Here is a 27,188-nt window from a genome sequence, read left to right as displayed (position 1 = left end):
ACAGAACTTACTAAGAATGGTGGCAAGGGAGGAAAGATCTAAACACTGGGACATTGTTGGATATAGCAGAAAATGAGTGGTGGATGGGAATGAGAAGGACTGGATAGCAAGGGTTAGAGAAGAGGAGTTCTTCTGTAAATGGGAATTCTAGAGGGATAGGAAGACTAAGAGGTAGTGAGAGTATGTCAAAAGGAATGAGGAATGAATCTGGCAGAATATAAGTGGACACAAGGGACTTCACCAATGAAATTATAAGACGGTTCTTAATTATAAGAAGGTTCAAAGTCTCAGGGTATTGTGCAAATGCTGTGCAACAGAGGCATCAAGAAGTCTAGCCTTAGCAAACCATAAGCAGATATGAACATGTCTGTTTTTCAACCTTTAAAGACCAAATTCCTTCAACCAACACATCTGAAAATTGTATTAGCATGCCATCTAGTCATTTATACCAAACTGTTGACCAAAAAAAAAAAAAGTTAAAGCAAAGAGTCATTCAGAGATTCATGGGCAAGACACTGGAGACTTCCTTGCAAACTGATATGGAAAATTAATGATAATTTGGTGGGTCTGGTCAGTTCAGAATTCACCTAGCCCCAAATTCCTTTCCCATACTATGTGAAATCACCAAACTTCTTAATAAAATATAAATAAACATACATGGCCAAGTCCTGATTAATGTGAATAGTGAATGCTTCCCCTACCCCCAACAAATGAATTCACACTTCATACATCCATTGGTCAAATGAACAAATGACTATATTTCACATAATCATATTTCAAATATTGTGAATTCAAACACATATTACCACTTTGTAGGATTTATTATTCATACTAATCAAGACCTGGCTGTAATTTGGTAACCACATCCCTCCTCCCCTAAAATCAGATTAATTTGATATGGCTGACTTTGAATGAAGCCACATTAATCTTTTATGATCCATGTTTCTTTGACTGAACATTCACTAAACATACCTTTTAATAATACATTCTAGAATTTTGCTGACTCCATCCTTTTCCTGTTTTCTGAAACCAGGACATTCTACAATCCTATCATATTTTCTCCCATCCCCACTGACCTTTCAAAAATCCCTGATAACATGGTTCTCAGAAATCACACCTGCTAATCTGTTCAGTATCTAGGATATATAGGATCACAGATTTAGACTGGAAAAGGACTTGGAAAAGTCACCAAGTCCAAACTTCTCCTTTACAAATGAAGAAGATAAGGTTCAGAGAAGCTAACAGACTTGTCCAAGGTTAGTTTGTCAGCTCAACCTAGCGCCTGAAGTGATAGATCATGATACCTAAAACTGAGTTTTGTTGATTTGAATCAGGAAACTTGAATTTAAAGTCAGCTAGTTTCTCTCTTACTAAATTTCATTATTTATCTTGAGTATCAAGTCCTTATGAGTCATTTTTGCTCTGTCCTTTCCAACCAAAAGACTATTCTCCTATGAAGAAAAAAAAGGAAAGAAAAGTTGAACAATTGTCTTCTCTTAATCAGCTGTCATCTTCCCATCCACCCAAAGCAGTGATCTTTTTCTTTGTCTACCTCATTTCTCAAATAAAGCTTAAAAAAAAATTCAATCCATTTGTTAATTCTTAACTTTCCCCCTACTATCTTTAGTTGATGCTCGAACTTAGCAATCAACTCTAATCTTACAATCTTGTGTCAGGCTATTGTATTCATCCTCTACTGTTTTTCCATGCTTTCATTTTTTGCATGTCTTTAAAAAATTTAAGTTGACTGGTATATGTACCATCTATGTATTCTTCCTTACCCCCTTCATTGGAATTGTTTCGCTATGCTTTTACAGTACTTAGTACACAGTAAGCATCTAAAAAATATTTGTTGAATGAAATATCTTTAGAATTGACTCTACCCCAATCTATTCCCCCTAATAGTATAGTGAGCCTTTGCAATCTGTTGTCCCAAAATTTAATGAGCTTTTCAGAAGAATCCACATTTCATCTCTTCAATCACCATTCTAAGATGCAATGGTCAGTCAGCAAGCTCAACATAAGTCAATGGCCTATTATGGAAGCCAAGAAAGATAAGGTGATAGTCTCCATGTACTCTATCATGATAAGAATGTTTGAATAAGAATAAATGAACATCTTTCAATTCTGGGTAATACATTTTAGGAAGAGTACTCATAAACTGGAGTGTACTGATAAAATGTTCAGAAGGTCAAGCAGGATAATGAAAGGCCTCAAACTCAGGTCAGGAGAATTCATGAGCATGGTGATCTCTAGCCTGGAGAAGACTTGAGGTAAGGGAAACTAGAAAGCTGCTTTTGAGTATTCCAAATTCTGATATTTGGAAGATGACTAGATTTGTTTTGCTTGGCTCTAGTAAAAAGGAACAGAAGCAATGGATGGAAGTTGCAAGAATATTAATCTGGGTCTCAAGGGAAAAAAATCACTAATAATTTGAGCTCTCCTAAAGTGGTATAGGATTATGTTAGAAGGAAGTAAGTTCACCTTGATCCAATAGCTTGAAGTAGGATGTCTGATATGTTGTGGAAGGGATTCTTCTTCAGATTGGTTTAGACTAGCTAGTCGAGATCTTCTCCACCTTTGAAATGATTTTCCCCAAGATTCATATCGTTGTGGGGGCAATTAGGTGGCTGAATAGATAAAGAGCCAGGCCTGGAGACAGGAGGTCCTCGGTTCAAATCTGAACTCAAACCACGTCCTGGCTGTGTGACCCCTGGGCAAGTCACTAACCTCCATTGCCTAGCTCTTACCAGTCTCCTTCTACCTTAGAACTAATACATAAGAGTTAAAAAAAAGATTCATAGTATTTCCATCCCAGTAATTTCTTTCTCTTTGACAATGAATATGGAATTTGCTTTTGTTTGAGCTCATACCTTTTAAACCCATTGCTGAGGTCAAGAAATTATTAGCACCTCTTATTTGGACAGAAAGATAGCTAGCTCCAGTAGGAGTCTGAATAATGGAAGTCCCACACCATAATATAAAAATGCCTCTGGGTCAGAGCTGTAATCTGTTTCCCAAAAACATCCATTTCCTCTTTGGGTCCAGTCAAGTGATCTAAGCATACTCTAATGGCCATATTTTTTCTTTTCTGCATCTATTGATTTTTACACAAAAGATTTTCACCAAGTCACCCCCTTATTTCCTGATTTTGCTCATAAGTGTATTTTATTAAAACATATTGATTGTTATCATGAAACACTAGGCCCCAACTTTACCTATGCTAAATATTTTTACCATGGTACTTTATTCCAATTATATACTAGTCAAAGGTCTAATTCCATCAACTCTCAATGATATGGTCCCTGTCAAATTTGCCTCTTTAACTCTCTAGGATTTCTAGTGAATATTGCTTGTTACATTGCATATTTCTGTAAACATAAGAGAATGAGTTTTTAAAACTCAGAATTTCTCAGTTTTGTCTCCTGTGGACTTTTGGTGAAGAAAAGTTGGAGTAATGCTTGATATTATTCTCTTTCTAGCTATTCTCTTTGGCATTTAGCTTGGTAAATATATATAGACACTTTCCCCCCCCCCCCCCATTTCCTTTTCATTTTAAAGCTCTTTTGAATGTAATATTCTAGGAAAATACCTTCATACTAGCCCTCTATCCCTGGCTGGAAGCCTATCTGTCATTCCTATACTTTAATCCATGGTTCATAAATCCAAATCTTATTCTTAAACATCATCTTCTTAACCAACTGTTCTCAAATTGCCTTTTCCTTCTGAATTCCTAGTCTTAAATGGGTATCAGTGATAGAAACAAAGCTATGTCCCCAAGATCTTTAGTTTCTTACTCAAAACTTTATATAACCTTCCACCTTCTTGAAAAGTTAGCTTTTTAATATTGTCCACTTAATCAAGCATTCACCATGTGAAAGGCTCTGTGAGAGGTACAAAGCCAAATAAGGCAAGATTCTGTAAGAGTTAAAACTAAATGTATATGGTATGGTAGCCAGAAAGCAAACTAATGCAATTTCAAATTAAAATAGAACCAAGTCAGGATGACTTTTATGGAAGTTTATTTACAATTAGGAAGGTTGAAGGTAGGGAAATTGAGAGAGAGAAACTGGCCCGGACCAGAGGTCCAGACCAGGTGAGAAATTAGAGGCCCCAACAGAGGAGCACAGAGGTTAATTAAACAAGGCTTCTAGCCACAAGGCCTTTTACAATTAGAGAGGCAAGAGAGGCCTCCTTGAGGGTAGAGCCTCCAGAAACCCCAAGGGAGGAGAAAGGAAGTCAGCCTAACTTACCCACGTGACAATTCAGAGGGAAGCAGTCTGAGGTCTTGCCAGAGATCCTTCTACACCAAATTCAAAGCGCCAACTCCTCCACAGGAAGTTACCATCATATTTAAAAGATAGCATCTATTCGTCACTTCCTGCATCCACCTCCAATTTCGGGTGGACAAATGGCAGCCTCAACACTATTTAGGACTGCCCAAAGGGCAGTCCTTTGCTTTTGATTTGTTACTTACTATCACTTGTGGGTAACAGACCTTCCCCATCCCAATTAATTCTAAGTTGGGTGGGGTGACATTATTTCTGATGGCTAGAGTAAACTATGAATGAGGATGAGCTAATTCCATTTACACAATTCCCTGCCATAAAGAAGTATACATTCAAGCAAGGGATAACAGCTAACTAAAATAAGTAACAACTACACAAATAAAAATAGGAAAAAAAAGGAATATTGAATAAACCTATAAAATGCTATGAGTTCTTTTTTTACTCTATTCCCCGAGTTCCTTTCTGACTATGACTCCCAACTAGTTTTATAGAGGAGTTGAGTGGTATCTAAACCAGGCATTGGAAAAGAAAGATTTCAAAAAGGAAAGATTGGGGTTGAGATAGAGCAATTAATTAGGAGTCCATTTTATATATAGGAATGATTTGAACAAAGCATATATTTAGAGGTATGATTAAAAAAGAAATATGAATATCTTAAGCTATGATGAATAATTCAGGTATACTATTACTACTTTTATTAATTATTGTCATTTAGATAAAACTTTAAGGTTAGTAAAATCCTTTACAAATATTATCTCATTTAATCCTAGCACTCTGGGAGGTAGGGTGCTATTATTGTCCTAATTTACAGATAAGGCAACATATGCAGATTGCTATCACACAGCCAGCAGGCATCTAGGACAGGATTTGAATTCAGATCTTCTAGGTCAATCACTTTACCCACTATCCCACATACCTAACTGCCTCCTAGAATATAGTTATAGGAATTAGAGTCATATCTGGGGCTAGAATGTAAAAGACCATAAATATCAAGCTAAGGAATTCAAACTTTATTTAGGTAGACAGTAAGGAATGATTGAAACTTTCTCCTTTATCTCTCCTGTGCCTTACATACTGCCTTCTACACTTAAATACTGAATGAAAGATACAAAAAGAAAAGAATGAAGATCAAAGAATTGGAGAGAGATTTCCATTTAGCAAGGAGGAGCAAGAGATAAAAGATATACCCAAAACAATTAGATACCTAAGAGTGCATTGCAGAAGAAATCAAGAATAAAAAGGTGGTCAAGTACCAAAAACTGCAGAGAGAAAAAAGAAAGGTAAAAAGGCTACCAGACTGGGTGACAAGTAAACTTAGATAGCAGTTTTAGTAGAGTGGTATGGAGAGAAGCAAATTGTGAATGACAGAGTAGATATTTAATGTAGCCTACCCTTTTCTACGTGATTGGCAATGAAGAGAAAGGCAAAGATAGGATAAAAATAAAGGGAAAGCAGAGTGGAACCAAAATTATTTTTAGAATTGTGAAAACCTAAACCTAGTTGCAGAGAAAAGGGCTAAAAAAAAAAAAAGATGCTGAAGATATTCAGGAGAGAAAGTAAGGATGGCTAATGGTTTTGCAAGTGGAGAAGAGTTCAAGGAAGTTCTCTTCCTCTGAGAAATAAGGAAGAAAGGAAAGCATAGGTAAAGAAAGGATCTGAAATGTATTAAGAAGAAAGTTGATGAAATTGATGTTAAAGGCCCTTCATCTTCTAAAGTAAGAAACAAGACCACCAACTGAGAATGAAAGGGATATTTATAGAGCTAAGGTAAGCTGCAAAACTTCTAAAATAATTACAATGTGAAGTATAATACAAGATAAATTTTAAAAAACCACTATGTAGCAATCTTGGCATAGTGGAGGGTAAATAACATGAGTTTATATATAGTAGACACAATTGGCACAATTCCATGACTTTCTCCAGGAGTACTCAATGGCATGAAAGCAGGACGAGAAGGTGAATGCTGAGCATTACCAACCCTAACTGGGGATTAACAACGTGGGTATACCTTTAATGCAGGATTAAGATATAGATATAATTTTAACTTAAAATGGATGCTTTTAGTGCATATGAAATTTAAAGGAAGCTAAGATTAAAAGAAGAGTTATTGCAAGGGGTCTACAGGTAAATATTCTAATAAGCATTGCTATTTTGGCTTAATGCCAACAAAATATGCATCAGGGCTTAGTATAATGAGCAAATTATTTTCTATAGATTGAACTAATAATTTTTTTTCATATTATTAGTTGCCAAATGTATGCAGATGCTACTGTGATTAAATACAAATGCATTAGAATTTATAGCTGAATTCGTAGCAGCGGTGTCATTTATTGATCAAGAGATTCTAATATTACAACTACTATTTAGGGAATATGAAGACTTTTTTTAAATTAAAAGGAGTCCTCATACTTTAAAATGCATTAAGTTTAATAAGTGTGAAACCTCCTTAAAAAATCCCCAAAGCTGTAGTAATCAAAGAACCTTGGAATACATCAGTTTTGAACAAAGTATGATCTTAGGAGTCTTAGAAAGAAGATAATAACAATCTTCAAGTGGAATTTATTTATAATTTCTATTTATAGTACTCATCTACTTTATTATTTAAAATTAAATAGAAACCATCTTTGCTGTCATATTTGAAAACACTTATTTTAATTGGTGAAGTACCTTGCAACCATTTTAAAGGAGATGGATTTTAATGACTTCCCTTAAAATCCAATGCCAATGTCTCATTGTGCCATAGAGGTAAAAGTGAGCTAAATAGAAAGAGTTTAATGAAGAACCGGCAGAGTTGGTTTCACTGCATGCCTAAAGTTAGCAAGAGGTATTATTTCAAGGGATAATTAATCTTTACATAGGCTACAGCAATGATGGGCAAACCTTTTAGAGACAGAATGCTGCCCCCCCCCCCATACTGTGTGCCCTGCCCCCTCAACACACACACAAGGGAGGGAGGAAGCACTCCCATTGGACCGCTGGGTGGAGGGGCAGGTGAAGTGAGGAATGTCCTTAGCAAGTAAAGAGAGGTGGAGGGGAGTGGTCTGAGCACTCTGCCCCCATCCAGCTCTGCTGCCTATGAGCCAGCCACCTTACCCACTGTGCGCTCCCATTGGGCAGCTGGGTGGAGGGGTGGGGGTGTGAAAAAATGTCCTCAGATGTGCTGGAGAGGGGGAGGGAAGCAGCTCTGCCTGAGTCTCTCTGCCTTTCTAGTAATGAACTCTGGCGGGGGGTAGGAGGGGAGGAGGGATGTGGTGGGGGCACGCACCCACCGAGAACACTCTGCATGCCATCTCTGGCACCCATGCCATAGGTTCACCATCATGCTAGAGGAACATCATAAAGATAGTTGCAGCTTATATAACAATGATGCCACGTAAGGCAGAAAAAAGTATGTACATAACGTCAGTCCTCCAAACTCTGAACATATACCTGGATACCTGGTGACTACAATGTGAAGGTAGACACAGGAAGGACAATTAAAAAGATAGTTTAGGATTAAAGAAAGAAAACCTAAAGGGCTGTGTATTAATCATAAATCTTCTAATTTTTTTGTGGAAAAGAGAAATAGAAAGGGATTGGACATGGTGAGCCCCATTTAGCATCATAAAAAAGAGCAATGAGTTATATCTAAACATAAGGAAATAACAAGCTGCCTTTGTATACTCTTTGTATAGTCATTGAATAGTGAAAAAGATAAAGGTGAAGTGGAAACAATGTTGGAAATTAAAGCAAATTCCATTTGATCTTTAAATGAAAATGGTTCTGAAAAAAAGAGAACTAGATGAAAGAAAAGGGTTATGATCACTGTCATTTCTTTAAACAAATTATCCAGCATAAAAAAAAAAGTGACTACAATAGGATGAGTTCAAGAGCCCTAAACACCTTAGATAGTGAACATTCCATCTACTTTCCAAACACAGTGGGCTAAGATGAAATATACTGCAGATCACATGCAATATGAATTCACAAAAGTGAAAAGCAGTCTGAAAACAAGTCAATAAAAAATATCAACTGAGATCCAACAAAGCCATGTAACTACAAGTGTATATACAGCTGAAACTAGGAGACAACAAATAGATACAAAGTAGAACAGATCAACCATTTCACTGCTTTAATTTTAGTATGGATTTCCCAAAAAAAACCAACACAAATAAAAATCTATCACACTAATATATGTATAACCCAGTGAAATTGATTATCAACTCTGGAAGTGGGGAGGGCTGAGGGGAGGGAGACAACAAGAATCATAACTATGGGAAAAAAATTTTTTAAATCTATCACACATTTAACCTCTGTAATTTCACAGGATCTATTGCACTCTATGAGGAAGTGAAAATGGTGTTCAAGAAAATGAAGTCAGGAATAGCAGCTGGACCTGCTCAAATATTTTGCTCAGCTAGAACATGTCTGAGACCAGATTTGAACCCAGGTTCAAGTATGGTGTTCTAGCCACTGTGCAACCTAGCTGCCTCTCCCCTAGATCTCTTCACATTTCATGGATATCAGCAGACAAGTATGTAGGCTGTTCATTGGTTATCCCTTGTTCTCACTACACAGCAACCCACTTTTGTCCCCCAGGCATACACAGCTCTAATTAAAAAAACAAACAAATCAATTTTTGTGCTACTTCTGCAGTTTCTCTTTGGCAATATGTTTTTTGAATCATATATTCAAAAAAGGAAGAGTATTTAGAACTTATGATCTAAGAGATCATTAAAGTCAACCTTGTTATACAAATGAAATGGATAGGAGTCTAAGAAAATAAAATTTAGTGAGAATAATGGAAAATCTTATATTTCCACTGGAGAAAAATTACAAGATCAGAGAGAATGGCTAGCTGGCAATGCATCTAAAAATGGGGCTAGCTCAATAAAAATAAACAATATATTGCAGTATAGGAGTCAAAATAATAAAACAATGGAAAACGAAGTCAATCTTAAAAGTAGTGGCCTGCATTAAAAGAAATAGTGTGCCCAGACCTAGAATAGTGACAACCCTACTCCGGTCTGCCCTGGTCTGAAGGTATCCAGAGTAGAGGAAAAGGAAAGTTAAGTGTGAAGGTGTTAGAAGGATCATGAGCAAGATGGGGCAGGTCCTTAAGCTCCTGACCTGTAATAATCAGCAAGGAAAAGAGAGCCCTTGGTAAAGAAGTTGGAAGGATTTCTACCTCTCTTCTAAGCACTGGAAGAAACTCTTATATAAAAGAAAGATTATTCCAAATCTTTTGGTTTGGTCCTTTAGTAGAACCAGGAGATATTGCTGTAAGTTAAGTTGCAGAGAAAAATATTTTGGACTGATTTGAAAAAAGTTTTCTGAAATCAGAGATTTTCAAAATTAGGGGATTGCTTCTCATTTAAGGTTTTCAAGTTAAGACTAGACGATCATTTATTATTGTGATTATAGTGATGATTTCCTTGGAACTGGATTAGATGGCTGCTGAGATCCCTTCCAAATATAACCTTCTGTGATTGTGTGATTGTCCTCACTCAAGTTTTTGTTTTTTTTTAAACCCTTAACTTCTGTGTATTGGCTGCTAGGTGGAAGAGTGGTAAGGGTGGGCAATGGGGGTCAAGTGACTTGCCCAGGGTCACATATCTGGGAAGTGTCTGAGGCCGGATTTGAACCTAGGACCTCCCATCTCTAGGCCTGACTCTCAGTCCACTGAGCCACCTCCTCACTCAAGGTTTTGAGGCTAAGGCTAAGCGATCCACTGGTCTGGTAAATTGTACCAGATTCCTGTTCAGATACAAGTTGGACTAGATGGCCTCAGGGGTGTAACCCCTTCTAATTCTTGAAATTCATAAGTATCCCCCCACTACACTCAATTGCAAAGAAAGTAGGCATTAATTCTTATTTAATACTTTTCATTTCTTCCAACAAAAAGTTCTCAGAATACAGTAAATGTATTGGTTAAGATGAATTATTTTACTATGGAAAACTTAAAATCTGCATCTCGTTTTCCTTATCTATAGAAACGAATGTGTTTAAGAAGGTATTTTTAAAGTCACTCACTCAACATTTTATTTTTTGTCTTTTAACTTAATAAAAATTTTCCTAGTTACATAAAGAAACAATTTTAACAACTATTAACCTGTTTTGCAATTCAAATTCTCTTCCCCACTCCAAGGTGGCAAACAGTCTGTTATAGGTTACATCAGTGCTGTACATAACACTCGATACTGTAATACATATATATTCATGCCTTAAAAGACATTTCACACATACAATAAAAAAAAAAACTTATAAAGGAAATAAAATGAAAAAATGGCATGCTTTGATCATAATCTGACTCCAACAGTTCCTCCCTTGGTTATGGATAGTATTTTTCGTCCTGGATTCCTTGGGGTTATCTTGGAACCATGCTTTGTTGATAATAGTTTTGTCTTTCCCAATTGATAATCATACAGTTCTGTTACTGTATCCACTGTAGTCCTGCTTCTGCTCACTTCACTTTGCACCAGTTCATATAAGTCTTTCCAGGTTTTTCTGAAATTGTCCTATTCACCAGTTCTTATGACACAACGGTATTCCACTACAACTATATATCACAACTTGTTCAGTCATTCCCCATTTAATGGACACCCCCCTCAATTTCTGATTCTTTGCCACTACAAAAAGAGCTGCTAAAAATATTTTTTGTACACGTAGGTCCTTTGCCCCTCTCTATGATCTCTTTGGAGGTAATGATACTGCTGGGTCAAAGGATATGCATATTTTTATGGCCCTTTGGGCACCGTTTCTACATATTGCTTTCCAGAATGGCTGTTCACAGTTCCACCAACAGTGTATCAGTGTCCCAATTTTCCTATATTTCCTCCAACGTTTTTCCTTTTTTGGTCATAATAGTCAATCAGATAGGTGTAAAGTAGTCCCTCAGAGTTGTTTTAATTTACATTTCTCTAGTCAATAGTGATTTGGAACATTTTTTTCATAAGACCTTTTTCCTCTTAAAACTGCCTGTTCGTATCCTTTGACCATTTATCAATTAGGGAATGCTTTGTATTCTTATAAATTTGACTTAGTTCCCTATATTATTTGAGAAATGAGGCCTTTGTCACAGACACTTGTTGACCATCCCCTTCCAATTTGTTGTTTCCTTTCTAATCTTGGTTGCATTGGTTTTGTTTGTACGACTTCTCTTTAATTTAATTTAATGTAATTAAAATTATCCATTGTATTTTTTTGCAATGTTCTCTATGTCTAGCTTGGCCATAAAATCTTCCCTTATCTATAAGTCTGACAGGTAAACTATTCTATGTTCCTCTAATTCATTTATTTAATCTTTTATTTCTAGATCAACTATACGTTTTAAACTTGATATATGGAGTGAGATGTTAGTCTATCCCAAATCTCTGGCATACTGTTTTCTAGTTTTCATAGCAGTTTTTGTCAAATAGTAAGTTCTTCCCCCTAATGCCTAGATCTTTGGAGTCATTAACTACTGTGTATAGACTACCTAACCTATTCCTTGACCCATTACTCTATTTACTAGCCAATACCAGGTTGTTATGACGATTACCACTTTATAGTATAGTTTGAGCTTTGGTATGGCTAGTCTCCCTCCTCCATATTTCTTTTTCATTAATTCCCTTGATATTCTTAACCTTTTGTTCTTTCAGATGTATTTTGTTATTTTTTTTTTAGTTCTATAAAATAATTTTTGGGTTGTTTGACTGAATAAAGCAGTGAATAGGTAAATTCATTTAAGTGAGATTGTTGTTTTTATTATGTTGGTTCAGCCTGTCCATGAACAATGAATATTTTTCCAATTGTTTAGGTCTGACTTTATTTGTGTGAAAAGTGTTTTGCAATTGTGTTCATATAGTTTCTGGGTTTGTTTTAGTAATGGTATACCCCAAGTATTTTATACTGTCAATAATGGTTTTAAATGGAATTTTCTTTTCTATCTCTTGCTGCTGGACTTTGTTGGTGGTTAACAGAAATGCTGATTTATGTGGGTTTATTTTGTATCCTGCAACTTTGCTAGTTGTTAATTGTTTCTATCAGTTTTTTGGTTGATTCCCTGAGGTTCTCTATGTATATACTATCATATCATCTGCACAGTGATAACTTTGTTTCCTTATTGCCTATTTATTCCTTCAATTTCTTTTTCTGCTTTTATTGCTATAACTAGCATTTCTAGTTTAGCATTAAATAGTAGTAGTAGGGCAACTAGGTAGGTCAGTGGGAAAAGAGCCAGGCTTGGAGATGGGAAATTCTGGGTTCAAATTTGGCCTCTGGCACTTCCTAGCTGTGTGACCCTGTACAGGTCACTTAATACCAATTGCTTAGCCTTTAGCATTCTTCTGCCTTGGAAGTGATACATAGTATCACTTCTAAGAAAGAAGATTAGGGTTAAAAAAAATAGTAGTGGTGATTATGGGCATCCTTCCTTCAACACTGATCTTATTGAGGACTTTATGTCCATTACAAATAATGCTTGCTGATGGTTTTAGATAGACATCATTTATCACATTAAAGAAAAGCTCTATTTATTCCAATGTTTTCTAATTTTTAAAAATAAGTTATAAGGTTTTGAAATCCTTACTTTCTGTCTTAGTAACAACTCTAAGCTAGAAGGGCAAGTGCTAGGCAAACAGGTTTAAGAAATGTGCCATGGGGCACATAGCTACATAGTGTTTAAGGCATATTTGAGGCTTAAGGTCCCTCACTTTACAAAGAAAATTTAAAGCATCAATTTGTCAAAAGTTCTAAGTTGAAATGGGGATACGAAGTGGAATGTCCCTGCCTTTGATTTTACAACTTCATTAAAAATGCCTTTTCGTGGGGCAGATAGGTGGCTCAATGGAAAGAGGGCCAGGTCCTGGAACTGATACTTAGTATTGATTCCAAGACAGAAGTTAAAGATTTTATCATTTTTCTTAATGGCTTTTCATGATCTATTAACTCTGATCAATACAATAATCAATGATGAGTCCAGAGAAGAGATGAAGATGAAAACTATCCACTTCTTCATAGTCAATGGATTAATTGTGTCGAATGACACACATTTTTGCACATAGTCAATTTAGGTATGTTCTTAGCTCAACTATACATTATTTTTAATTTCTCCCCTCACCCTCAGGTAAAATTGAGAAAACAAATGCTTGTAAATAAAATTAAGAAAATTATGTTCCTAAGTAAAATTCTATGGCTAGAATCTCAGAAAACTATTAATTTTGGGCTCAGGGTAGGGAGTTATTCAAAAGAATGATGAGAATCACTCAAATAAGAAGAAACAGATTGATTTCTTTTTTAAAAAAAGTAATTAATATTACTCTTGTTTCTTTCTAACAACTACTAGTCCAGATTAGGTTGTCATTGGAATTAGTCTCACTAAATACTGACTGAAAAATGAACTGGTATAAACTGGGTCCAATGCCTCCTTATGTGTATTTGTTTCCTTAATTTAAGTGAAGTCTATTGGTAGGAAGAAATGTAAAGAGTTTAGCGGTCCTATCAATTGAAAAAATATAAGATGTTAGACTAAAAATTGACCTATAAACAGAATAGAATGTAATTAGGGCCATATTCACTTCAAAATACTTAAAGAGTGCAGTATCCTCAATATCATCCTTCTCTCTGATCATCTCTGTCTTACCAGAAACCTGGATTCCACACCTGGCTGTCCTGACTTTAACACATAAGCCCTTCTGCCTTATCAGGGTTCAGCCATCCACAAAACTTCAAGAAGTATCTGGCTATGCTCCAATTTAAGTAATGCCTACCTTTCCCTCTCATCTCCGCATTCCATCTCCCCTTTTGGTATTGGTTTTCTCTATTAACCCCTAGAGGGCAGGAACAGTCTTATTTCCTGTATTTATATCTTTAGCACTTAAGCATAGTGCCAGGGCAGCAACAAGTGCTTAACACATTATCAATCTAGGCTGATTCTGGTATACAGTTTAAATGGTGATTAAGTGCCAGCAATTAAAAATAGTATTTGTAATCCTAAGAGAGATCCTGTTAGTCTTATGATGGTGAACCTTACCAGACAAAATAATAACTTTTCGATGTCTGTTTCTTATTCAATTATGTTAAGGAAAGAGGGCTGAAATTCAATGAGTAATTATGCAGTTTTAAAAAGAAACGGTCCTATAGTCTCTCAAAACTATACATATAAGAGCATGTAAGAGAATCCTAATGAAAAAGATATCCCCACTGGAATTATTGACCTGGAAAAATATAAAGTGTTATGAGTATTATTTCAATTAATTGTTGATATTTTTAGTATCCTTGATTTTATAGCCTGATTAATAATTAACCTCACTATAAATTGCTAAATTCTTAACCACAATTGTTATATCTTAGAACTAGGCCTTGCCCTAAATTGAATATACAAAGAGCTGTTCATCAGATCAAACATTTAGAACTGGGAAGGATCTAAGAGTCATTTAATACAATCTCCTCCTTTACCAACAAGGAAGCTAAGGTCCCAGTAAATTAAGTAAGATTTGCCCAAGTTCCACTGATAAGCATCAGGGCAAAGATTTGAACCTAGGTCCTCGATAGTACTACTTTCCAAACTCAACAAACAAGACAAAAGTCCAACAAAAAATATGCACAACTTATTTTATTCCCTTGCTTGCTCAGCATACAATTCTGCTGAAACTTACAAACTGATATATTATAACAGAAACATCTTAATAATAGTAATAAAGCTAATATTTATATGGTGCTTACTATGTACTCAGTATTTTACAATTATTTCATCTGACACAACCTCTCTGAGAGGTAGGTGCTATTATAATCCCATTTTACACATAAGGGAACTGAGGCAAACCGAGATTGTATGACTTGGCCAGGGTCACATAACTAGTAAATATCTAAGTCTAGATTTGACCCATGGTCTTCTTGACTCCAGGCCTGATGCTTTATCCACTGAAACATCTAGCTGCCTCCCAGTGTAATTATAGAAGTGGGAGAGAGAGGACAGAATTTCACTTTTACACAAACTCAGTGGAATAGTTCCCCAAGTTTCAAGATAACCAAATATTCTGTTAAGTCTACTCTAATGAATGATAGCTGGCTATCCTAAAACAGAAATAATCAGTCCCACTATTCTAACTCTAGACATATAACCCTAAGAAGAGGAAAGCATGACTAAGTCCACTGAAGAGTTAACAGCTGAGGTTGGCAGGAAAAGCCTATGAAATGCTGACCTCAAATTAAACGGCAGGGACCTGCTAGAAATGGAAGAGGAAAGGAGTTCTTAGAACACACATGCTGCATACAACTAATGTAAAACCTTTGATGCCACATCTTGCACACAGTTGGTGCTTAGTCACCTTTTTATGAACTAACCTGGTAAGAATAATGTTGAGGAAATGGGACAGAGAATTGAGCTATAAATTAAACTGATGGAAAACAATGGAGCTGAAAGTTATGATGGTATTATTAAGAAAATAAATTCTATAAGGAATTAGTCACATGCTTTCAGATGTTCTTTATAAAGAATTTTTTTTATCAAATGCATGAAATTTTTATACATACCTTTCAGAGTTCGAACTTGGCTCTGCTTTAGTACAGAGGTTATATAATGAGGTGGTGATGATCCACTAAAAAAACAAACAAACATCACAACAAAAGTTTTACTAATGTTCCTTTTTGTATTTAATTCTTAACTGTCAATTTTTAAAATTAGCTAACATATTTATATTGTTGGAGGGTAGGGTAATATAATGGATTGAGGGCTGGCCTTGGTCATCCAGGTTCAAGGCTTACTTCTGACTTGGATTGGCTTTGGGACTCTGGGCAACATTTCAGAACAAGGCAATTCTCTAAGATTATTAAAATCAGAACAGTTGCTGATTTGCATTGGTGAAGGCAGTTTCCATATCAGGAGTTCTTCATATAGATGAAAAGTATGGGCCTTGCTGTCTGAGTCCTCTCCTTAACATTCCTTCCATTATAACAAGAAAAAAAAAGATTTATACTGTCTCTAATTGCTTCCTGAGATGATTCAGTTTATGATTTGGTACTGGAGAAATTTAGGAAAGACTTGATGCTTAAATGATGAATGTATTAAAAATAGGGACCAAAGTTTCAACAATCCACAGGGTTTAAAAAAATTTGCTCTGTGTAGACTTAGTTCTGCTGTCAACCAATTGAGTTTATCTACACACTGGGATTAAAAAGCATTTATACTAATAAAGATTATACATATTAAATTTGTTTTCACTAATATCTCTATCTACCAGATGAAATTTAACACCAACATCAAATTTTTTTTAAAGTAATCATAAGAATCTGGAAGTGGTCTGAATTAAAAACATCTACTTCTATTATATGATATCTGCATTAGAATAAATGTACATTGCATCAAATAAATTTTCCAGCTTTTTTTTTTTTTAACCCTTGTACTTCAGTGTATTGTCTCATAGGTGGGAGATTGGTAAGGGTGGGCAATGGGGGTCAAGTGACTTGCCCAGGGTCACACAGCTGGGAAGTGGCTGAGGCCGGGTTTGAACCTAGGACCTCCTGTCTCTAGGCCTGGCTCTCAATCCACTGAGCTACCCAGCTGCCCCCAATTTTCCAGCTTTTAATGACAATAATGTTGTTGATTTACTATCATGTTCATGTTTTTATATAAATACATAAAAACACCACATTTTTTCCTTTGGACTTCTGAATTACAACTTTATGTCACAGAGGATCTATCAGGGTTCAATAAAGAGGCTGTATCATCCATTTCATTTTGAAGATAAGGTCCAGACTTTAAGTGACATGTTTGAGGTCACACAGCAAGTAGCAGTAGTAAGTAGGAGAGCTGGGATTCAAGTCTAAGTCCTATGACTCCAAAGTCAGTAGCCACAGTGCCAAATCTCCTCTGTTGAATTCTAAGCTGGACCTGATGACTTCCAGATTCCTAGCACCATGATTCTGTGCTGTAGTAATAAAATACCGTGGTGATAATAGTTATGGTAGAGTTGGTAGTAATCGTCTAGACCAGTGATGGGCAAACTTTTTAAAGAGGGGCCAAAGGAAAGGAAATGCTCATCTGTCAGTCTGTTTCTAAGGCAACTCTTTCAAAGTTTCATTGTATTGTATCCTACTCATTGTTGTCAGAATAGGAATAATGTCCCCTAGCAGGATAGATCATTTCAGGGAGTTGCATCTGGCCTGCAGGCCTTAGAGTTTGCCCATCTACTGGTCTAGATAGTGGTGATATAGTAATAGTAATGATAATGGAGGTAATAAAAAATACACAAAGGATTTCAGTTCAAAGGGAGATCATTCAAATAAAAAAGTTATTTCTGTAGAAACTATTTCTGAAATAAAGTTATCAAAACAGAAGCATAGTGTGACACTATCTAGGTGTGTGCCTGTAGGCTAGTCACTTCAACTCTCTTGGATTCAGTGTTACCATCTGTAAGAGCAATAATTTATAAGAGAATCTAGGATTTTCCCCAAATATTATTATTCTAAATGGGGAAATTTTTATCATTATGCTAATGTTAAAGAAATGAGTAGAGTCAGGAGAACTATATGAATACAATAAACACTTGCTAAAAGGCAGTTAGACTCAGATCAATTGTTGTGATCGCAAGGCAAAACACTTCCTTACTCTAGGATGGGAAAGGAAGGGAGAAGATATAAAATACTGCTTGCATTGCCAGATTTTGTGAGATTTAATTTGTTGGGGGTATGGTAGGGGTGGGGGCAAAGAATCTAGAAAATGACAGTAGTGTTCAAAACAAAATGCATATACAAAAAAGTGGATAAGGCTATGCCAAAAGGGTATCCTTTATGTCAAGTCATTGTTATGATTTGTTTTTGGTTTACACAAGGCAAAAATTCTAAAATTCTAATAGGCTCAGCAAATTCCTGAAGATATGACATGGGAAGAAAAAAATCATTAACAGAATAATTGTTTTATAGAAACATTAAAAAATGGCACTTTAAATATGTGTTATGTGTGGGTTCCTAGAAACATTGCCAATTCTTATTAATCCATAGTTTAGGGGGGAAATTATTTAAATAAATTTAAAAAACCTAACCTCTATCATCAATTTCAAAACCACCAATTCTTCAAGTAGTGTGTTAATGAATATCATTAATTGATTATTTCCTTTACTCTAGGAAAGACAGCTGTAAAAACAGATAGGTTTTTATTTAAATTGTATTAACTAGTTATCAGTTCTTATTGACCATGTCCTTTCACTCTAATAACAACACAATTAAAGGCTAAAAACATTTAATTGTTTTACTATAGACATGTCAATTTGGCTTTTTATAAAATCTGTCCAAATATAATCTTCACTCCTCCACCCCTTATTGTGTTTAGATAATCTTTTAAAAAATTCACCAAGTTGAAATTTTAAATTCTCAGTGAAGATTTTTAATGGGTTTGAGAAACATTAAAAACAAACCATGAATGACACCTTTTTGCAAGCTCTTTACAATAGCTCTAAAGACTTCTGCTTAATTCAAATTTAATAATGATTATACATAGCTCAATGGATCTAAAAGGGCTACAGAATGCTTTTTTGGACAAATGAAACTCCAATTTACAGATATAATACATTTAAGGTCTAGGTAAGGATAACAAGTATAGGGGGTCAATAGAAGAAGAAGGTTAGAAAAATTACAAACATCTTATTGGCAAATAAATGAAAGCTCAGTAAACCATTTTTTTACTTAGGAAATTTCCTTAGCATTAGAGTGACTATCTTTGTGAATTCAATGTGTTCTTTATAGAGAAAAGGAACTTTTAAATGGAAATAGTGAGATAGCTCACTAAATCAAAGCTAAATATGAAAAACTTAAATGACAAAAAAATGTTATTTCCTTAATGTATGTTCCTTCCATACGCTTAGGCTTTAGAAACATTTATTTAAAAATATTTTTAAATGTCTACTTATTTCTCACAGGCATGAATGAAATAATCCCAACATAAGAGTATTAAATGGCACTCTCATCTTAAATTCAGTTTTAAATAAAAACTTTGCCATTTCTCCATTTCAGACACCCCAAACACTTAAACTATTAATTATTTGTAAACTGAATAAACCCTTACTTTTGTGGTGATGCAGGAGGGGTGTAAAATGCAAGTGCTGAGGAAAAAGGCTGCTTCTTCAGTGCTTGTATAAGATTGGGTTTATATTCTGGATCAACACACCATAAGGAACCTTTTCCATTCACCTAGCAGTAAAGAACCAACAGCATTAATGTTTTTTAAGTTTTTAGAGTACATGAATACCCAGAATTTATATGTTATTTCCAGTCTTTACAAACTTACAGAGAAGGAAGAGGGGAAATGAAGAAAGCTACAGGGATGGGGGAGAGAATGTATGATACCATGTCTTATTGCCCTTAAGAAGCTGAAAAACCTATAAGGGAAGACAACTTATATCAGCATTTCCCAAGATGTTTTCTCTGGAATTCGAGTGTTCTAGCTTCCTCATAGAATATTAATGGTGATACTCTGTATCAATAGTACAGATGACATATGACAATGTTTTTCCATACTTGGTGGATAGCATGCCAAGTCTAGAAAACTTGGATTCATTTGACAAAGGATGTCAATTATAATTAATTGCTAAACTAGCAGTATAAATACTAAGTATCATGAGTTCAATTAAGGAGAAAGCATCAAAACAATCTGGTACTGGCTAAGAAATAGAAAGGTGGATCAATGGAATAGATTAGGGATAAATGACCTCAGCAACCTAGAGTATGAAAAACCCAAAGATCCCAGCTTTTAGAATAAGAACTCACTATATGACAAAAACCGCTGGGAAAACTAGAAAACAGTATGGCAAAAACTAGATATAAAGCATTATCTCGCACCCTATACTAAGATTTGGTTGAAATGGGTTTATGATTTAGACATAAAGGATAATACAATAAGTAAATTAGAAGAACATAGAATAGTTTACCTATCAGATCTATGGAGAAAAGAAGAAATTATGACCAAATGAGACAGAGAACATTATAAGATGTAAAATGTATTAAATGATTACATTAAATTAATTAAATTAAAAGTTTTTGTATAAACAAAACCCAATGTGACCAAAGTTAGAAGGGAAATAACAAATGGGGGGAAAATTTTATAACAAATTTCTCTAATAACAGTCTCATTTCTCAAATACATAGAGAACTAAGTCAAATTTAAAAGAATGTAAGCCATTCCCCAGTCGACAAATGGTCAAAGGATATAAATAAGAAGTTTTCAGATAAAGAAATCAAAGTATCTATAGTCATATAAAAAATGTTCTAAATCACTCCATTAAAGAATTGCAAATTAAAACAACTCCAAGATGCCACCTTTCATCTATCAGACTAGCCAATATGACAGTAAAGATAAGTGAAAAATGTTGGAGGGGATATGGCAAAATTGTGCATTGCTGGTAGAGTTGCAAACTTATCCAACCATTCTGGAGGGCAATTTGGAACTCTGTCCAAAGTGCTATAAAACAATGCATATCCAAGGGCAGCTGGGTAGCTCAGTGGATTGAGAGCGAGGCCTAGAGACGGGGAGGTCCTAGGTTCAAATCTGGCCTCAGACACTTCCCAGCTGTGTGACCTTGGGCAAGTCACTTGACCCCCATTGCCTACCCTTACCACTCTTCCACCAAGGAACTAATACACAGAAGTTAAGGGTTTAAAAATATAAAAACAAAACAAAACCAAAAAAAAAAAATGCATATCCTTTGATCCAGTAATACTCCAAAGAAATTAAAAGAAAAAGAGGGAAAGAAATTATTTATACAAAAATATTTATAGCTACTCTTTTTGTGGTGCCAGAAGAATTGGAAATTAATTGAAGGGATGTCCATCAATTGGGAAATGCTGAACAAATTATGGTATATGATGGTGCTGGAATACTATTGTGCTGTAAGAAATGATGAACAGGATAATTTCAGATAGAGCTAGAAAGACCTACATGAACTGATGCTAAGTGAAGTAAGCAGAACCAGTACACAGTAATGGCAATAGTGTGGAATGATCAAATATGAAAGACTTTAGCTATTCTCAGCAATACAATGATCCAGGACAATTCTTGAGGTACTTATGACAAAGAATGCAATCTACCTCCAGAGAAAGAACTGTTGGGAGTCAATATGAATCAAAGCATATGATTTTTCATTTTTGTTTATTTGGGTTTTTAGTTTGGAGTTTTGATTTTATGAGTAATTCTCTTACAAAAATGAACAATATGGAAATACATTTTGCATAATACATGTGTAGCCCAGATCAAATTGCCCACTTGCTCCAGGAAGAGGGATGGAAGAAGACAATTTGTATCATATAACTTCGGAACTTATACGGAAAATTGTTATTATATGTAATTGATAAAATATCTTTATAAAAAAAAACAAAACCCCAACAAATTAAGGAGACAGCACAGAGAACAGCCTGAGTAGACAAGAAAGTCTTTAATAAGGAATGAGAGATCACAGATTCAATCCTAAATTTTACTAAGTTATTTAGCTGAACTACATAAACTGCAAAATAACTGAAGATTATGGCAATCAGATCAGGTAGGGTTTTTTTGCTTATAAAAGTTTGCAAAACACTTTTATGCTTTATAAATATGATTAATGAAATTAGATTTACAGCACAAGATAACAGGAAAGTTGGAAGCGGGATACAAGAAAGCAATTAAGAAGAAAGTTAAAGCAATTTATAATCCTTACTCTGCTGAGTCAGAACACACTTTAAAAAACAGCTTCTACAAAAGAAACCTGGCAAGTAATGTTACTAATAGGATTATAAAACCAAGATCAAAATATCACTAACCTAATAGTTTGGAGATGGAGGGAATAGGTAGAGAAACTACTATTATCCTGCTCACCTACTGGAAAAATCTTTCAAACTATAATTTTTAGGAAAAGCAATTATGATCAAAATTAAAAGGCTAAAACTAAAAAAGCACACTATTTCTAAATGATCTATGATGTTACTTCAATTCTTAAGGAATCTGGGGTTTTATTGACATGGGTACTCTCCATAAGTGCGTTATCACAACTGTCCTTTTCTATGGTAGAAAATTGTTTTGGTTAAAAAAAGTCATCATTCTAAAATCAACCTGGAGATAAGTCTCTTCAAACTAACTAGATTAGTTCTAAGATTATAGTCTATGTGTTGTCTAATCCTGTACTCAAAGCCATTCAAGTTGGAGTCAGACCCTAACTCCACACTACCTTAAGATAGGTACACAAATTCTCATTTTGAGCTACAAGTAGTTAAATTAACCTTGTTCTATAATGAAAGAACAGTACCGACTGGTGCCATAATGCTTTAGTATACTATGGCTTCTCAAAATAAAGCAAAAACTGTCTCAGAATTTGGAGTAACTGCTTCTTTATTTAATTCAATAAGTGATACATATGAAAAGGCAATATCTTAAAATTGCAATAACTAAGGGATTGTGGCAAGACAAGAACTCTTAAGATTGTCAGTGGCACAGTAAACTGGCACTAACATTCCTGAAAGCAACGTGGAATTATGAAAAGAAAATGGCTCAAGTATTTAGACCCTTTGATTCTGAAATTCCACTGCTAGATGCAAATCCCAAAAAATTAATTGACAAGAGAATGGCTTTACGAATGGCTAAACAAAAGTAGTCTTTGTAGTTCTTGCCCTGCTGCCTACCTTCTCTTCTCTCTCTCTTTCTCCTCTCCTCAACTTAGATTCAATTGTTGTACATACATATCTGAGTCTACATCATCTAATGATTATCAAGTGGTTACAAAGTATAGCCAAAAGGTTGAATTCATGCAAAAAAAAAAAGTAGAAAAAATGATTATACTATAAGAAATGTTAAACATGATGTATGATCAATTAACATAATGAAGCATAGAAAAACATATAAGGCTGTCTCTCATAGGGGGTGGAAGGAGGAATAGTGGAAAATATAGTGGAAAATATCAATAATTTTTTAAATCCCATTTTAGCCCCTAAGGAAAAAATAAACCATTTAAATAATTATGTATTTAGGTGATTAAAATGTGGATGATAGAACACAAAATTTTAAATTAAGGCATAAATAATTTTGTGCTTTTGAAATTATAGCATCAAATTATAGAAACTAGTATTATTGCTTGCTAGATCCCTGATCAGTTCTAGATTAGAATACATTTTAATCCATAAGAAAACCATGGTCATTAGGTGGAAAAAGGCATAATAATTTAATCTCTAATAAGTTATCAAATTTGAAAAAAAATTACCTACCTAATAGTCTTTTTTTTTTTTTTTGGCATAACTCTGTATGACCCTCAGAAAACAAGTTCAGGAGTACATTTCATACTGTTTTGGTCACTATGGAATGAGCTCTTAAAATACAAAAGTAGGGGAAAAAAATCAATATTGAAAATGTGCTGTTGGAGGACAGTTAAGCTTCTTCAGTGTGATCAAGCCATTCTGGTTATGTTTCCATGGTAGCATTTCCTTTCCCTAGCTCTGCTATTGGTAATATGAGATGACTATGTAATTATTATTTGCTTTGTTTTGGAGTATGTAATTAAAATACACTAATGACTTACTAGTTTTCATCTAAAATCTTACTTACATATTACGGATTTATGATATTGATATGAGTAGATGAAGAGATTCTAGAGAAAGTGATGTCAAACTAAATTTGCAAAGAGAATACTTATGTGATGGAAAACGGAAACATGCACACACACAAACAAACACATCCCTCTCTGTTACAATTTGAAAAGTATAGAACTAATTTAAAAGGGCATAGCTTATTCCCCAAATAAGTATCTAAATGACAGGAGCAGTTTCTTTTTCCAAAAAGAAATGTAAGCCATCAAGAAACATATGGGCAAAAAAAATTGATAAAAAGAAATGCACACTAAAATTTCTGAGGTTTTGTCACTACAACTAAACTGGCAAAGATGACAAAAAAAACAATCATTCATTGCTAGAAGAGCAAACTTTTGAGAAAAGTTAATGACAAGTGGATATCCCTTTGCCCCAGCAATCCTACTACTAGGCAAAAATCCTAAAGAGGTCAAAGACATTGTTTTGTGTATATGCCAAAATATTAATAGCACTTTTAGAAGTAACATAAACTAGAAACAAAGTATGTAATCATACAGTATATCACAGTACATCAATTGGGAGAATAACAAATGTGGCACATTAATGTAATAGACTTTCACTACAAAGATTAATGAATGTGAAGAAATAGGGGGAAATGGGAAAACTTAAAAGGACTAATAAAGAGTTAATAAAGTAGAACCAAGAAAATATATCTATTGTCAGAAATTAGAACAAACACAATACTCAATATTGGTTCCAGATGGTTGGATGATAAAGGAACATATTTCCTTAATTTCCTAGAGGGGATAAATAGATAATAGTGGGGTGTAAGGAGTTAAGTGTCCCATTATTAGGCGAGGGTCCTGTCTTAACCCATCCCCCTAACCCTACTTCCTCCACTTGAGCCCGATTCCTATCCCTAACCAACCCTCAAACCTATTCCTATTTCCATTCTAAATTCTATTCTTAGGTCTCATTTCCAGCTATCACATTTTCCTGTCTCTATGGAAGAGCTTCCTAAGTACACGATTTCATATATTCTTGCTTTCTCTAAGGCTCTGATTCCACTTTACCAACAATTATTAAGGTGTACCCTAAAACAATACAAATACAAAAAAAAACCCATCAACTACAAAAATGTTTGTTCTTCTACACTGGTGACATTCCAACCTTTTAAGAAACCTCCTTCTTACTGGATCATAGACCCTAATGCTGGTTGTGGTTGGCTGTTGTCCTTTGTACTCAGAGAGGACCAAAATAACATCACTGAACTGGGGTTAATATACAGTGTATCTGACTGTAGCTGATCAGTATAAGCTTGGAATGTTCTACCACACACAAATAACCATATGAACATTATGGGATAGAGATGTCTCTAAATCTGCACATCTCATTTCTTTTGAGCTACTGCAATTGTTTTGCTCACAGAGCACAGCACCTTCTTTGATGAGCATGCCATGAAGAATGGTCCTGTGCCAGTGTCTCCCATTCCTTACAAAGCTCTTCAGAGAGACCTTGTAAGAATCCTTATCACTTCCTCTGACCTCATGAATTCTCTGTAAAATATGTACATTTGGCATTCAAACAATGTGGCTAGCCCACTGGAGTTGAACTCTCCGCAGGAGAATTTGAATCTTTGGCAGTTCCAGTGCTGTGTCCAATATCTTATCTGGCCTGGTGATCTTCAGAATCTCCCTGAGACAATTCAAATGGAAGACATTCAGTTTTTTGGCACAGTACTGGTAAAATGTCCAGGTTCCATAGGCATACAACTATGAGGTCAGCACAACGGCTCTATAGAATTCAACTCTAGTAGACAACCTGATATCTCTTCACTCCCATATATCCTTTCAAAGCCTCCCAAACACTGAGCTACCTCTAGTAATATGTATATTAACATCTATGTGGAAATCCCTATAAAGTATAATGCCAAGGTAAGTGAACTTATCCACAACATTCAAAATCTCTTCATTTGTTATAGCTAATGGTTCCACATATTGTTGGGAGTACCTCTGTTTTCTTGGTGTCAACTGTCAGGGCAAAATTAGCACCAAGTGGTAAAGAATCAATCCTTACTCTGTTGCATCTAAGTCACAGAGACTGCACTGAGTGCACAATCATCTGCAAACAAAGCTGTATACCAACTCTCCCTCCACTTCAGTCATGGCTTATTAGCCTTTTCAAGTGAAATAATTTACCATCAGTGTGGTAGCTCACCTAGATGCCACTTTCATCCTCATTGAAAGCATCTTACAATATCACTGAAAATATCATGCTAAAAAGCATGAGATCAAGCACGCAGTCCTGCTTTACTCCACTGGTGATGTGGGAAAGCACAAGCGCATTATCCATTATCCAGAATCCATGCAAGTGTGTCATCATGGAGCTAGCATGTTGCTACTGATGAACTTCTCAGGACAGTCAAATTTTGCCATGATATTCCACAAGTCCTCACGATTGACAATATCAAAGGTCTTGGTGAGATCAACAAATGTTGTGTATAGACCTCTATTCTGCTTGTTGCATTTCTCCTGGAGGCAGCAGACACAATATCGACAGTTTCTTGGCTCTTTCTGGAGTCACAATGGCTCTTGGGTAGGTGACCATCTTCCAAGTGAAGGGTCAGCTTTTTACAGAGGATTCTGACAAGAATCTTGCCATCAATAAGGCCTAGAAACGGGAGGTCCTAGGTTCAAATCTGGCCTCAGACACTTCCCAGCTGTGTGACCCTGGGCAAGTCACTTGACCCCCACTGCCCACCCTTAGCACTCTTCCATCAAGGAGCCAATACACAGAAGTTAAGGGTGTAAAAAAAAAAAAGTAAAAAAAAAAATAGAAGGAAGGAGGGAGGGAGGAACAGAGTGGGGAGAAAGGGAGGGAGAGAGAGAGGGAGAGAAAGAGAGAGACACAGAGACAGAGAGAATGAACATGCTCTGTGGCTGTCAAAAGACAACCTATTTCATTTTCCTTTATAGAGATGGACAAAGGAGGCATCCTTGTTCTCCTGGGGGATAGCCTCTTGCCATATAAACCAGAAAATTTCAATCAGGTTTTATATGAGCAGCAGATGGATCTTCTGCCTTGTAAATCTTTGCTGCAATGGAATCAGCACTAGGCACTTTGCCACATAAGTCTAATTCCATTCAAAACCTCTTCTTCAGTTGGAAGTTTGGCTATAGAGGGATTGACTTCCACCTTTCAGCACTGCTTGATGAGGGACTGTTGGAAACACTATGGAAAGGCTCTGCCATCTCTCCAGGATCATGACCTTATCACAGATCAGTGTGTGGCTCAACCAGTGCTGTGTAGTTGAGATTCACCATAGGTCTTTGGCCCATAAATAGTCTTCAGGGCATTGCAGAAGAAACACTTAGGGTTTTTACTATCAGTAGGAAAATGAAT

The 27,188-nt window shown here is 35.4% G+C and overlaps 1 protein-coding gene across 2 annotated transcripts in view; it reads right to left on the bottom strand.

Annotated features, from left to right (window-relative positions):
• FOXN2 (forkhead box N2) overlaps nucleotides 1-27,188 on the bottom strand; it is a 44,152-nt gene that overhangs the window by 5,275 nt on the left and 11,689 nt on the right. For both annotated transcript variants that reach the window (XM_044660657.1, XM_044660658.1), the window contains exons 2-3: nucleotides 19,309-19,433; nucleotides 15,783-15,847 (exon numbers count right to left, since the gene is read on the bottom strand). In XM_044660657.1, coding sequence (XP_044516592.1) covers nucleotides 15,783-15,847; nucleotides 19,309-19,433 — 190 coding nt within the window. The remainder of the gene's footprint in view (nucleotides 1-15,782; nucleotides 15,848-19,308; nucleotides 19,434-27,188) is intronic.

This window comes from Gracilinanus agilis, chromosome 2 (assembly GCF_016433145.1).
Source record: "Gracilinanus agilis isolate LMUSP501 chromosome 2, AgileGrace, whole genome shotgun sequence".
NCBI lineage: Eukaryota > Metazoa > Chordata > Mammalia > Didelphimorphia > Didelphidae > Gracilinanus > Gracilinanus agilis.
The sequence above is the reverse complement of the archived record's forward strand: the minus strand, read 5'-3'. Positions and strand labels throughout refer to the sequence as shown.